At 29.3% G+C, this 11786-nt stretch overlaps 4 protein-coding genes across 5 annotated transcripts; 2 read left to right on the top strand and 2 right to left on the bottom strand.

Annotated features, from left to right (window-relative positions):
• Window positions 1–15: 15 nt before the first annotated feature.
• Window positions 16–2645, bottom strand: LOC131664259 (prefoldin subunit 5). Its single transcript, XM_058935220.1, has 2 exons — window positions 2178–2645; window positions 16–1530 (listed from the first exon to the last, which is right to left on the bottom strand). Exons 1-2 carry the CDS (start codon window positions 2380–2382, stop codon window positions 1253–1255), a joined length of 483 nt encoding a protein of 160 aa, XP_058791203.1. The 5' UTR covers window positions 2383–2645; the 3' UTR covers window positions 16–1252.
• Window positions 2646–4717: 2072 nt separating this feature from the next.
• On the top strand, window positions 4718–7869 carry LOC131664183 (ubiquitin carboxyl-terminal hydrolase calypso). 2 transcript variants are annotated; one of them, XM_058935076.1, is made up of 8 exons: window positions 4718–5374; window positions 5673–5887; window positions 5948–6690; window positions 6764–6870; window positions 6955–7062; window positions 7125–7441; window positions 7509–7657; window positions 7739–7869. In XM_058935076.1, the coding sequence occupies exons 1-8, from the start codon at window positions 5200–5202 to the stop codon at window positions 7821–7823; spliced, it is 1899 nt and encodes a 632-aa protein (XP_058791059.1). In that variant the 5' UTR covers window positions 4718–5199; the 3' UTR covers window positions 7824–7869. The 2 variants fall into 2 exon arrangements, with proteins under 2 accessions (XP_058791059.1, XP_058791058.1); XM_058935075.1 differs by having other exon boundaries at window positions 6764–6897.
• Window positions 7870–8001: 132 nt separating this feature from the next.
• On the bottom strand, window positions 8002–10056 carry LOC131664184 (histone H4 transcription factor-like). The gene is made up of 5 exons (XM_058935077.1): window positions 9513–10056; window positions 9097–9436; window positions 8725–9040; window positions 8382–8649; window positions 8002–8294 (listed from the first exon to the last, which is right to left on the bottom strand). The coding sequence occupies exons 1-5, from the start codon at window positions 9987–9989 to the stop codon at window positions 8118–8120; spliced, it is 1578 nt and encodes a 525-aa protein (XP_058791060.1). The 5' UTR covers window positions 9990–10056; the 3' UTR covers window positions 8002–8117.
• A 351-nt stretch (window positions 10057–10407) lies between these two features.
• On the top strand, window positions 10408–11681 carry LOC131664185 (NADH-ubiquinone oxidoreductase subunit 8). Its single transcript, XM_058935079.1, has 4 exons — window positions 10408–10555; window positions 10813–11068; window positions 11153–11345; window positions 11415–11681. Exons 1-4 carry the CDS (start codon window positions 10531–10533, stop codon window positions 11544–11546), a joined length of 606 nt encoding a protein of 201 aa, XP_058791062.1. The 5' UTR covers window positions 10408–10530; the 3' UTR covers window positions 11547–11681.
• Window positions 11682–11786: the final 105 nt, after the last annotated feature.

Raw genomic sequence — 11786 nt, 5'->3', positions numbered from 1 at the left:
AACAATTTATATTCAATACATGCAAGTAGTTTGTTCAATAACTCTTATAACAGTGTTATATAGCGTTTCTAAGTACTAATTTAGTGTACATGTTAAATAAAACGATAAGCTTAGTGAGCAAACTAAATTTTATAAACAATAGCCATGTTGAAATTAAATTATATAAAAAAATTAATAATTATCTAACTTTTATGACTTGTAATGAGCATTAATTTAATTTTTAGTTTTCGTATTGGGTTATGTAGCAGTTAATTAATATCATGTTTTTTTCTCTCGTTTATTTGCAATTTGACTTTAAATTTGTTAATAATTTTATTTAGGTAATTTATAAAAAACTCACTTTAAATATAATTTTTTATTTGAAACATAAATCGAGTTTTAATATCGAAAATACATTTCTTTTTAACTCCGTTTCACAAAAACGTAATCGCTTGTGAAAAACCTTCCAAATTATTCCATATACTATTTGAAGTTCGTATGTTATATACGTACTTTGCACGCGCATCATCTTACTCAAGGGGGAACGTTTATACAAGGATTAAACACAAGGATTAAATACAATAGCACACCTAATTTATTTCCATGAGAAATATCAAACTGTTCAATTGATAATACTTTACATTTCGTACAATTTATGCTAAAAGAATAATTCAATAACTTTCTTTACAACATAAAAGTTTATAACTGAATGATGATCTATTTCATGATTTACATTTATAAAGATAGAAAGTCATGTTAATAATTGCATTGTATTTCAATATCCCTAACAATATCAAACTTCAAAGACACAGTGCTTGAATTATTAATTTTATGAAAATATTGATTTTTAATATGCTTTAAAATAACGAAATAAGAACTCAAACCTACTAATGAAAAATAAACATGGACATCAAGATTAATTAAGGAGCACTGAGAAGTCAATCTAGAATACATAATTATTAACATTTTTGAATAATCCATTTTACTCATTGAATTGGAAGCTTTTTATAAATATCAAAGCCATCCATCATTTTTTTAAACAAATATAAATGGTGATTCATTTAGATTTTTGCAGAAAATTAAAAATTGAATAAGTACAACAGAATATTCAAGGTAGACTCCATTAACTGGCTTCCATTTTCTCTAAAAATGCTTCTGGAAAAAATATTTAATCATCTATATCTGTTTGATCATTTACTTCATTCATCTTTTTAAATTTTATTATTTTTTAAAAAAAAAATTTTAAATTAAAATGTATTAGTATCTGCATAACTTATGATTGTTCCACCACTTCATTTTGTAGACTTTTCAGTTTCATTCCAATGACATCCGATATTGCTTCTCTAATTTTATTTTTCTCTTGTCCTATAACTTGTATTTTTTCCATCTGTTCTGTTACGTATGCTATTCTTCTTTTGAAATATTCCTTTGCATGCGGTATAGTTACCTCTGCATAATATCCTGTACCAATGTCGATGAGCACTTTTTCAGTATCTGCCAACTTTCCAGGTACATACATAGATCCTGTTAAAGGGACTAAAATTTCTTTCCCTGAAATTATGTATTACAATAAATCACATTAATAAAAACATCACTATTTAGTCAGATATTATTGAAATAACTTATCTTTTATATTAAGTACTATAAAATATACCTATATTTAGTCAAAGCTCTTAAATTATATACCTCTGTAAATTGAACTGACTAAATTGTACATATTTTATTAAAAATAAATAGAATTATATATATCAAATCTTTTATATGAATATATAAATTATTTTTCATACTTAAAATAACATTTATGTAAATTAAGAAAAGAAATTAAAGAACTTTAACTGTACATATTTTTTTGTTTTATAATTACAACTTTATTTTGTAATCTCGGTAAATTACTATTTTTAATTGTTATTCTGCATTTCATTCAACATAATAAATGAAAAAGCAACAAAAGTTACAAAATATTGACCAATCAAAACAAGTTATATATAATCTTCTTTAATGAAAATATGAAATTTTTATAAGCTTTAAAATAATGAAATCGTATCTTTTAATCAGTGCTGAAACAAACTAATGGAAAAATTTTATTTAAATCTACTTTACATGAGTAGCATAATCATTAAATTAATAAAATTATTTTCTAACCTACAAATTAAAACGAACGTTTTTCTCAAATACAAAAAACTTTTAAGTGATATTACCTGCAGCGTCTGGTGTTAATTTGTCAAGACTCTCATTAGATTCTTGAAATTTACTTTGAGCAATTTTTAAACTGTGTAGAGAATCTTGAAACACCGCCAGTTCCCGATCTAACTGGTGCTTCAACTCCGTAAGCTGTTCTAAATCCAACTGCGTCAAATCAATTTGGTGATGGTTTGGTTGTTCAGTCATAGATATTTGAGACATTTTAATTTTATTGATAATAGACGTTTGTTATTAATCTACTCAAGTCTCTAGTTAAAACACGTTATACCTCATTAATTGAATGACCAAACACGGACGGAAAGAAAGCAAAATTTTGACATGCGCAGACTGTCCGTAACTGTATAGTAATAAAATGCGGCGCATGCAATCAGCAGTCCTCCATCGCTTTTTATTTTCTCTTATAAAAAAGAATCTGACAAAGTCAAGCCTGTTTATTCGTGATTTGGTTTTTGCTCGCATAAAAAATAAAAAATAAAAATGTTTAAGAAAAATAAAAAAGAGAACCTGATAAAGTGAAGTCAGTTTATTCGTGACTTGATTGGCTAAAAGATAGTCACCTGATCAGCTGTTACGTGATAGTATATATATATATGTTATGTTCGCATGAGATAGACCGGTAGACTGTGGCACAAAAATAATTGATTTTCATTAAAAAAAATGACATAATTAGCTGCAATTAAATTTTTTTTATATGAGCATAACAATTTTACAATTTATATCCCTCGGAATATCAAAAAAAGCCAAAAGAACGAAATCTCGGAAAATCTATACTCCTGGCACAAAAACAAACGTTGAATTTTCGGAAAAAAAGATGCCAATAGATTCCTTTTAATTTGTACCAATTAAAAATATGTAAATTATATTAATTTATATACTCTTATAAAAAAATGAACCAAGTTATTTGGAAAACATTAGTTGTATATCTTTATCTTTTTAGAATAGCAATGAGTCTCCACGAGAGCCGATATACCAATCCTGTATGCATGATAGCAATGATTGTTCATTAACCGGACATTACCTCGTGACAGGCAAAGTTTTAAATTCAAATTATTTTTGACGATCGATGACATCCAGGAAAGTATGAAAAACATGACTGAAGTAGAGTTAATTCCAAGGAAGAGACAAATAAATATATGAATAAAGATCATTCAAGAGAATATACTAATTTCTTCTTTTCTTAATAGTAAATTTTCTAACGGATGCGCAAACGCTTTTTTGACGAAACGAGAAGTTTATAGCAAGAGCCGGAGGCAAGTGCTGTAACCAGTTTCGTCAAATATCATTTTCTAACGGGTGTGTAAAGGCTTTTTTAACGAAATGATAAGTTTAAGGCACGAGCCGGAGGTGATCGTGCTGTAAACAATTTCGTCAAAAAGCCTTTTCGCATCAGTCGGGTTGAAACAGTATTTTTTTGCATAACAGCCGGAAACGAGCGTCGAAAGATGTGATTTGGAGTTAACTTAGTTAAACTGGGAAAGTATTGATAAGTTCGCAGCACGTGATGTCCCGACTCACCCGGCTGTGGTGTGTATACTATACAATCGTCTATATGGCCCCTGTTACATAGGTGTACATACGGAAGCGGACGGATACGGACGCGAATCGCAACTATAGTAACATCACTAAAAATATCTAGTTCGATTATTTAGTACCAACACTACCGGTAGTGAGCAAAGCGGTGACTGTTGTTTAAAACTGTAGCGCCGAACGTACCACATTTAATGAACGCCTATCTAACCTTTACATTATTGCAGTCTATAAGATGGCAAATGATAGAAAATTGATAGACTTTCAACTACAAATAGTGGAATTAGGCCTTAATTTTATGGAAGTACTTGAATATATGAGAAGAAGAAGAAAATATATATAAATGATATTAATCATCCCAAAAACTTTTTTTACATTAGCATACTCATCAATAAGCAATATTCATGATTTTTAAAATATTTTTTATTAATAGCTCAATTAGTCCAATCAATTACTTACGTTCTGACGTATAATGAATTTTTGTTTTCGATTGCCCTGAATTTTAAATTGATGTGATATCAACAAGTGAAACTTGTAACGAAGCCGTATCATTTAGCCGATGAATTGAAAACATACCTAGAAACGGTACGACTATAGAAAAAGAACTTTTTGATTGAATGGTCGGATTCTCAGCACTGACACTACACGTATGTATGTATGTACATACATACATACAATCAACCCGTCCAGGGTACGGAAGACAGAATAATATTTTTATTTAATATATTAATTATAATCAAAATAACAAAATCGAAAAAATGTGCTTATTTATAAGATATATTTAGTATCAAAGTTGGCATATATTCATTTATTAATTTCTTCCATTATTATTGATATATTAAATAAAATAATGCTCAATCTCTGCCCTATGCAGTATGTGAAAGTCCCTGCCAATTTATTTCTATTTTGTGCCACAAGAGGTCGCAGCAATCACAATGAGACTCCTCCTATAGTAGAGTAGTAGAGTAGTAGTAGTAGTAGTAGTACGTAGTAGAGTAGTAGAGTAGGAGTAATAGAAGTCCTATAGGCATTATTGATGCCGCGGTATAAGTAATCGTTGTCGTTGTCAGTTATATATATTTAGTTAACAAAACACATCACAAATTATAAAAACGCGATAGCGTATACATCAATTTCATGGGTAGAAGTTACCTATGTATGTACATACATATTATACATACATACACAATAGTTATCAAAATATAGGTGGTCGGCCATTTCATTGTTATTCATCAATCCGTGTTCTTCTTATTCTCTCTCAATAATGTATCATTTTCATATTATTTGGAGTATAATATGAGCGGAGCAATGGTGGTAATAAAGATAATAAATTACTGCATATGAATCACAGAATAGCTAAATATGAATATTTGAGGTTACGCTGTTGTGATTGCGGAACTTCATCAGCTTAAAGAGTGAAAGAGAGAGAGTGTAAGGTTGATTTTACCAAAGATTAGTAAACATTCCTAAATAATAATAGTGAGATCTTGAATGCTCATTAATGATACTGATAAAATTAGTAAACGCCAAATAGAAGAGAAGATTGTAATAATTCGAATAAACAAACATAACTTAAAAAGATATTCCATTCATCATTTTGCTTCCAAAATGCCTGTTGACATAAATCGTTTAACAGAAGGCTGGTTAGAATTGGAGAGTGATCCTGGTATGTGCAATGCTTAAATATATGCTTGACTTGATTATTTATTTCAACAAACTATTTTGTAAAATTCTTATGATTATAGTGAAATTTAATGTACTTTGAAAAAGTTGAATAATACAAATCTATCACTATTTTATACTTTTATATTTATTATAATATCTAGACTAGATTGTTATGAACATTGTTTTAAAAATTTCTGGCATGATTGTATAGTTGACATTTTTTTAAGAAATTGACTATGAAATATTTTTCAGTAATGTGTTTTGTAAGTTTTGTAATTAAATGAATAAAATTTTTTAAGGATTATTCACACTGTTATTAGAGGATTTTGGAGTTAAAGGAGTTCAAGTAGAAGAAATTTATGATCTTCAGAAATCCTTGGAAGGACCTGTTTATGGATTTATTTTTTTGTTTCGATGGATAGAAGAAAGAAGATCTCGGCGTAAAATTGTTGATCAGGATGAAAGCTTTGTGAAAGATGAAGACATTGTCAATGATATATTTTTTGCTCAACAAGTGAGATTTATAAGACATATTTTAATTATTTATAATAAAAATTTGTATTATTATTTACAGGTTGTACCAAATAGTTGCGCCACGCATGCACTATTATCTGTTTTATTAAATTGTCCCAATATACACCTTGGATCAACACTATCTCGTTTAAAGCTTCATACAGCTGGTATGTGTCCTGAAAATAAAGGCTGGGCTATTGGAAATACACCAGAATTAGCATGTGCTCATAATTCTCATGCAATGCCTCAAGCAAAAAGAAGACAAGATAAAAATACTAGTGGTGTAACCACAGGTAGATTTACTGGAGAAGCTTTCCATTTTGTCAGTTATGTACCTATTAATGGGAAACTTTTTGAACTGGATGGCTTGAAACCATATCCCATGGATCATGGACCATGGAAAGAAACTGAAGAGTGGACAGAACATTTTAAAAGAGTTATTATGGACCGTTTAGGCATATCTACAGGAGAACAATTACAAGATATTAGATTTAATTTGATGGCTGTTGTGCCAGATAGAAGATTAGCAATTTCTCATAAATTAACAATGCTGAGGACCAATAGGCAAATAGTTTTAGAGGCTCTGCAACAGCTTGTAAAGTTAACACATCACTCAGAAAATCATGTCAACAAAAGTAATGGTAATAACAATGATGTTAATGAAAAGAAAGAAAAATGTAAACAAGATAATGAATCATGCGATACTGAAGCTACTACTTCGATACCAGTAATCTGCATAGAAGCAGTTAATGATTCAAATAATGATATAGCTAATTCAAATACAAAGGCAAGCTTATCAAAAAGGTAAAAATTAAAATTAAAAATTAAAAAATTGAACTATTTGAGTAATTTACCATTAAAAAATTGTTTACTATAGCCCAGAAAAAGTACTTAATGTTTGTGCTCTTGATTATGCAACACCTCTACAAATTCAAACATCTCCTGCACATAGTTCTTCAAGTACTGATACTTCATCAGAAATAGGTTCTGCATTTAATTCCCCAACCCAAGGTACAACCCAACAAAGCAATTCATCATTACAAAGTTAGTTTATACTTTTCTTTTTAGCTTGGGGATGGAATTCAGAGCAGATAAGTAGCCCTACGTCCGCCAAAGAGTTTAAGAAATTTGTAGTTATTAGAGTTGCAGGAGAGGAAAAGAATGAAAACGGATTAAGTAATTATGACATGCAAATATTCCAATTTTTCTTTTATATTTTTTTCTTTTTATCCTTTCAGGTCGTTCACTGAGCAATATTAATATCAATGGAAAAAGATTAGTTTCAGATAATACACATCTAAATAAGAAAGTTTGTATATCAGGGGAATCAAGAGTTCCTCATGCAAGAGTAAAAACAAGTAATGGTGATACTGTTACCGAAGAAAAAAAAATTGAAAAGATTGATTCAAAACTCTGTTCAGAATTTTCAGAACTTTCTGAACCTCACACATTTGCTCCAAAAGATTTATTAGCGTTACTTAAGAATTTAGAACATGAAATTGGTATTTGTGAAACAGCTCTAAAAGATGAAAATGACAAAAGAAATAAATACAAAGTATATTATTTATACTATAGTGGACTACATATTAAAATATATAACTAAATTTTAATAAATTTTGCAGATTGATGACTGCAGACGAACTCATAACTATGATGAGTTTATTTGTACATTCTTGTCAATGTTAGCTCAGCAAGGGAAATTGGCTGAATTGGTACAGCAACATTTGCAATTAAAAAAGCAACCTACAGTATCTGTTAATAGAGTACACAGGTATTTTGTTACTTATTTACATTAACTGAGGTATGTTGAATGTGTAAATATAATGTTATAATAAAACTCTATTCGTTGTAGAAATTCTAAAAAAACGGATACAAATCGTACCACTTCAGTTCCTCGTAAACGACGTGGAAGAACAAAGTGTAAAAAACGTAAATAAGTGCTTTCTACATATGTTAAGATATCTATTAGCATATATGTATTTATTATTTGTACAGTCAATAAATTTGTTCTTAATTTAATTTTAGAAATGCACTACCAAGTTATTTCATTAATTATTACAAAATAGGTGATAATATAAAACTGTCATTTTTTATACAATTTATGTAATAAAAAGATTAATTCAAACAAGGCAGTATTTTATTAGAGGATTTTTAATTTAGATTATAAATTTTATGCAAAAAAAGTTTACAAAAACTGTAACTAAACTTTAAATAACTAATAGATGTCTATATTACGTTAATATAATGGGGGGTTCAACTGATGGAGGTAATACATTGGTTTCTTGTGTTTCAATAATTTGGCTTTCAATTACATTTCCATGCTCATCAATTTCATCAATTGATATTAAAATATTTTGAATTGTTGGAAGTGATTTGGCTGGTTTTTCATAACTAAATTCACCAGCAACCTGGAAACATAATTAGATTTTATAAAATGAAAAAAATAAGGGTTCCCTCTACTTTTTATAAATTAAACAAATTCATAATTAATTTACCTTATAGTTTACAGTAGATAAAGGATCTTGGTCTACACCCTGTGATGAAGTAGATACATTTTCATCTGTGCTTTCATATCTAATAGTTTGAAGTCTGTAACAGCCGTCATCTTCAAGCACGTATTGAAATCTTTTATGACCTTTTAACCATTGAAGATGATGTGCTTCCATCAAATGTTTTGTAAGTGGATAACTTTTTTTATATTTTATAGGACACTCATGGCAGCAGTACCATCGAGTTTGTAAACGATGTATCTTTTCTACATGCCTAATTTTAGTTTTACATAAAAATAATTTAATAATGAGATAATTAAGCCATATTACGTTAATATGTCAAGCTTACCTGTCTAAAGTATAGGCATTTTTGCAAGAATATAGACATCCTTCTATATTACAGGTATAATTTGACCTATCAAAATGTAAAGTCATGTGGGAATCAAGATCTTTTTGTGATTTGGCAGCATGTGAACATAACTTGCAAGGAAAATTTCTAGTAGATGTATGTCTATACAGTATATGTTTAGCTAAACCAGATGGTGAATCACAACTCATATCACACATATTACACTTGTAATGGAAAATATGATTTCTCATATGTTCTCGTAAAAGAGATTCAGTGGGATAAAATTTATGGCAGTGAGAACATTGAAACCCTTGAACTATTTAAGAATATTATCATTACATGATTGATTAAAATAAGAAATTATATACACACCTTCTAAAGATATTTGTCTTTTACAATGATCATGGAATTTTGTATTGGAGGCAAACATGGAACCACAGTCAGGACAAGCGATAATCTTTTCTTTTGTATGAACTCTTAAATGTTCTCTAAGTTTATATAAGCTAACATAATTGCCTTTACATCCAGACCATTGGCAATCTATTCCACCTTTAACTTTATTTCCTCGAGGATTATTTTCTACGTGAGTTAATATATGATAAAGAAACATTTGATAGTTACTAAAACTATCAGTCTCGCAGCCTTCCCATGAACAATCGTGTTCAGGAAGTGACTCCAAAATATTTTTCCAATCTTTGTCACGCTGACATTTCTGAAATGATAAAATAAAATAATTGCCAAATGAAATTTTTTATAATATAAAATTAGATTATTACTTATGTACATACAGGGAGTTTCATTCTATTCCTTACATTCACTCCTATAGACTTTAATTTAGAATGGAAAGCATGATAATTTACATGACGCATAATGTCTATACTCACTCCACTGTTATAATCACAACCAGACCACAAACAAACATAAGATTCTGATCCAGAGATTTCTTCCACAGCTAGCTCAGTAATATGATTAGCAACATGTTTAATAAACAAATCCACAAATTTACAAGTAAAATTACATGCTTTCCATTCGCAAATTAAATCAAGTTTTTCAGCCTTCAGTTTTACACCAACTTTTCTTCTCTTTGTACCACATTCTGAAACTGAATCAAATTCAGAGTCTGTTTCTATACATTCTTCTGATTCAGTTTCTGTTTTGCGCTTAATATTAAGTTCATTAAAATTATAGGCTTCTTTTACATTCTTCACCCAATGGCTACACCTTTCTTGAGCATCTTTACTACTTGTCACAAATGGCTCCACCATTTTATTAATAAAGTTTTAAATACTTTAAAATAATTAAATTGAAATTTTAATAAAATTACTAAAATTAACTTTTGTCACCAGAATTGACAAAAAAAATGTTCTTGTAAACAATATTAAAAAATAACACTGACCATACACATTTAACGTCATAAATTATAAACGGTCTAAACACAATGGACTTGGGCTGCGCATGCGAACTGTACGAGTGTGAATAGTGTAGTCTGCCTGAATAACTCTATTGATATTTAGAGAATAAAATGCACTTTTCTTAAGATATTTAAAATAAATCATACTGCAACTTTGTGTGATTTAGATCACCCTTTCAAATCAAAATTCCACGTGCTTTTTAATTTCATTGTTTCGTTCGTCACGGCACCCGATTCGGCTTCTCTCTTTTTAATTACGTGTAAGAGCCTTAAGTAGAAAACTTTTCGTAGACATTATTAATATATAAAGCCCTTAAGCCTAATAGTATCAGTATTGAATTGATACTCACAAGTCAAACTCCACATCAGTGCGCTGTTTTCATCATAATCTGATTATGTCCGTCTTATTGCCTGCAAGAGGTAACTTAATTTGAATCTTAATAATTGATTGTTTTTATTTTATTTGGTTATCGAATGTTAACAATCGATATACATTTTAATATTAGGTAACATATTCTAAATAGGAGAGAAGCATAGCGAAAAAAATCTTATTAAAGAGACAGTGAACTTTTCCTTTGATTTTTTGTAATTAAACAATAAATTTTAAATAAAACAAAATAATTGGTAATATTTCTAAACTCTTAAAACACGTTGAATGAAATGTTATGTTATTCTAGTTTTCTTGTCTACCCGTATTACGCCAGCTCTAGTGGGAGTTAGTCTTCGCAGCAAGTATTATGATGTTAATCCTGAAAAGGGACAGGAATGGAAAGATATCACAGAAAGAGCTGTATCGACGTTGTTTTATCAAGAATTGTTCCGTGGTCTAGGGATCACCTTAGCACACTTTTTTAGAGAACCAGCTACCATTAATTATCCATTTGAAAAGGGACCATTAAGCCCAAGATTTAGAGGAGAGCATGCACTTAGAAGGTTAGAACTATTAACCTAATATTTATACATGTATTTACTTTATTTGCATGTTCGATATTATTTATAAAATTGACTTATTTACAGATATCCATCTGGAGAGGAAAGATGTATTGCATGTAAGCTTTGTGAAGCAATTTGTCCAGCACAAGCCATCACTATTGAAGCTGAAGAACGTGCAGATGGATCAAGGCGTACTACTAGATATGACATTGATATGACTAAATGTATTTATTGTGGCTTTTGTCAAGAAGCTTGTCCTGTTGATGCTATTGTTGAGGTACCAATTTACTACCTTTCTTTTTCCTAAAGTTTCACAGCTCATTACAAAAATGCTTAAAATTTTCAGGGACCTAATTTCGAATTTTCAACAGAAACGCATGAAGAAATGTTGTACAATAAAGAAAAGTTATTGAATAACGGTGACAAATGGGAATCTGAAATTGCTTCTAATTTACATGCAGATCATTTATACCGTTAAAATAATGTTAGTGAAACTTAAAATGAGCAACTTTTAGAGAATTAAAATGTTTAATAAGGATACAAAATTATTTAACAAATGTTTATTATTTCCATCTTAATTAAATAAAAAATAAAATATTTTTTCTGTTACTGAAATGGCAATCTTAATTTTATTTAAAAAGGAAATATTACAACTATCAGATTTTGGATTACATAAATCTAAGGTTTTACATCATTACTAAAAATACAGAGAGCCCTC

Source organism: Phymastichus coffea, unplaced genomic scaffold, assembly GCF_024137745.1.
Source record: "Phymastichus coffea isolate CEN01 unplaced genomic scaffold, Cenicafe_Pcof_1.1 PCOF00043, whole genome shotgun sequence".
In the NCBI taxonomy this organism is placed as follows: Eukaryota; Metazoa; Arthropoda; class Insecta; order Hymenoptera; family Eulophidae; genus Phymastichus; species Phymastichus coffea.
The sequence above is the reverse complement of the archived record's forward strand: the minus strand, read 5'-3'. Positions and strand labels throughout refer to the sequence as shown.

Bases quoted from the DNA above. Each gene is read 5' to 3' on its own strand.
- LOC131664259 (XM_058935220.1), bottom strand. From the start codon at position 2,382: ATGTCTCAAATATCTATGACTGAACAACCAAACCATCACCAAATTGAT. The intron at 1,531-2,177 runs GTAATATCACTT...ACATAATTTCAG, and splicing joins ATTAACACCAGACGCTGCAG to GGAAAGAAATTTTAGTCCCT.
- LOC131664185 (XM_058935079.1), top strand. From the start codon at position 10,531: ATGTCCGTCTTATTGCCTGCAAGAG. The intron at 10,556-10,812 runs GTAACTTAATTT...ATGTTATTCTAG, and splicing joins CGTCTTATTGCCTGCAAGAG to TTTTCTTGTCTACCCGTATT. The intron at 11,346-11,414 runs GTACCAATTTAC...TAAAATTTTCAG, and splicing joins CTGTTGATGCTATTGTTGAG to GGACCTAATTTCGAATTTTC.
- LOC131664183 (XM_058935075.1), top strand. From the start codon at position 5,200: ATGCTCATTAATGATACTGATAAAATTAGTAAACGCCAAATAGAAGAG. The intron at 5,375-5,672 runs GTATGTGCAATG...AAATTTTTTAAG, and splicing joins AGAATTGGAGAGTGATCCTG to GATTATTCACACTGTTATTA. The intron at 6,898-6,954 runs GTACAACCCAAC...TTTTCTTTTTAG, and splicing joins ATTTAATTCCCCAACCCAAG to CTTGGGGATGGAATTCAGAG.
- LOC131664184 (XM_058935077.1), bottom strand. From the start codon at position 9,989: ATGGTGGAGCCATTTGTGACAAGTAGTAAAGATGCTCAAGAAAGGTGT. The intron at 9,041-9,096 runs GTGTGTATATAA...ATTCTTAAATAG, and splicing joins AAGACAAATATCTTTAGAAG to TTCAAGGGTTTCAATGTTCT. The intron at 8,295-8,381 runs GTAAATTAATTA...TTATGTTTCCAG, and splicing joins TATCTACTGTAAACTATAAG to GTTGCTGGTGAATTTAGTTA.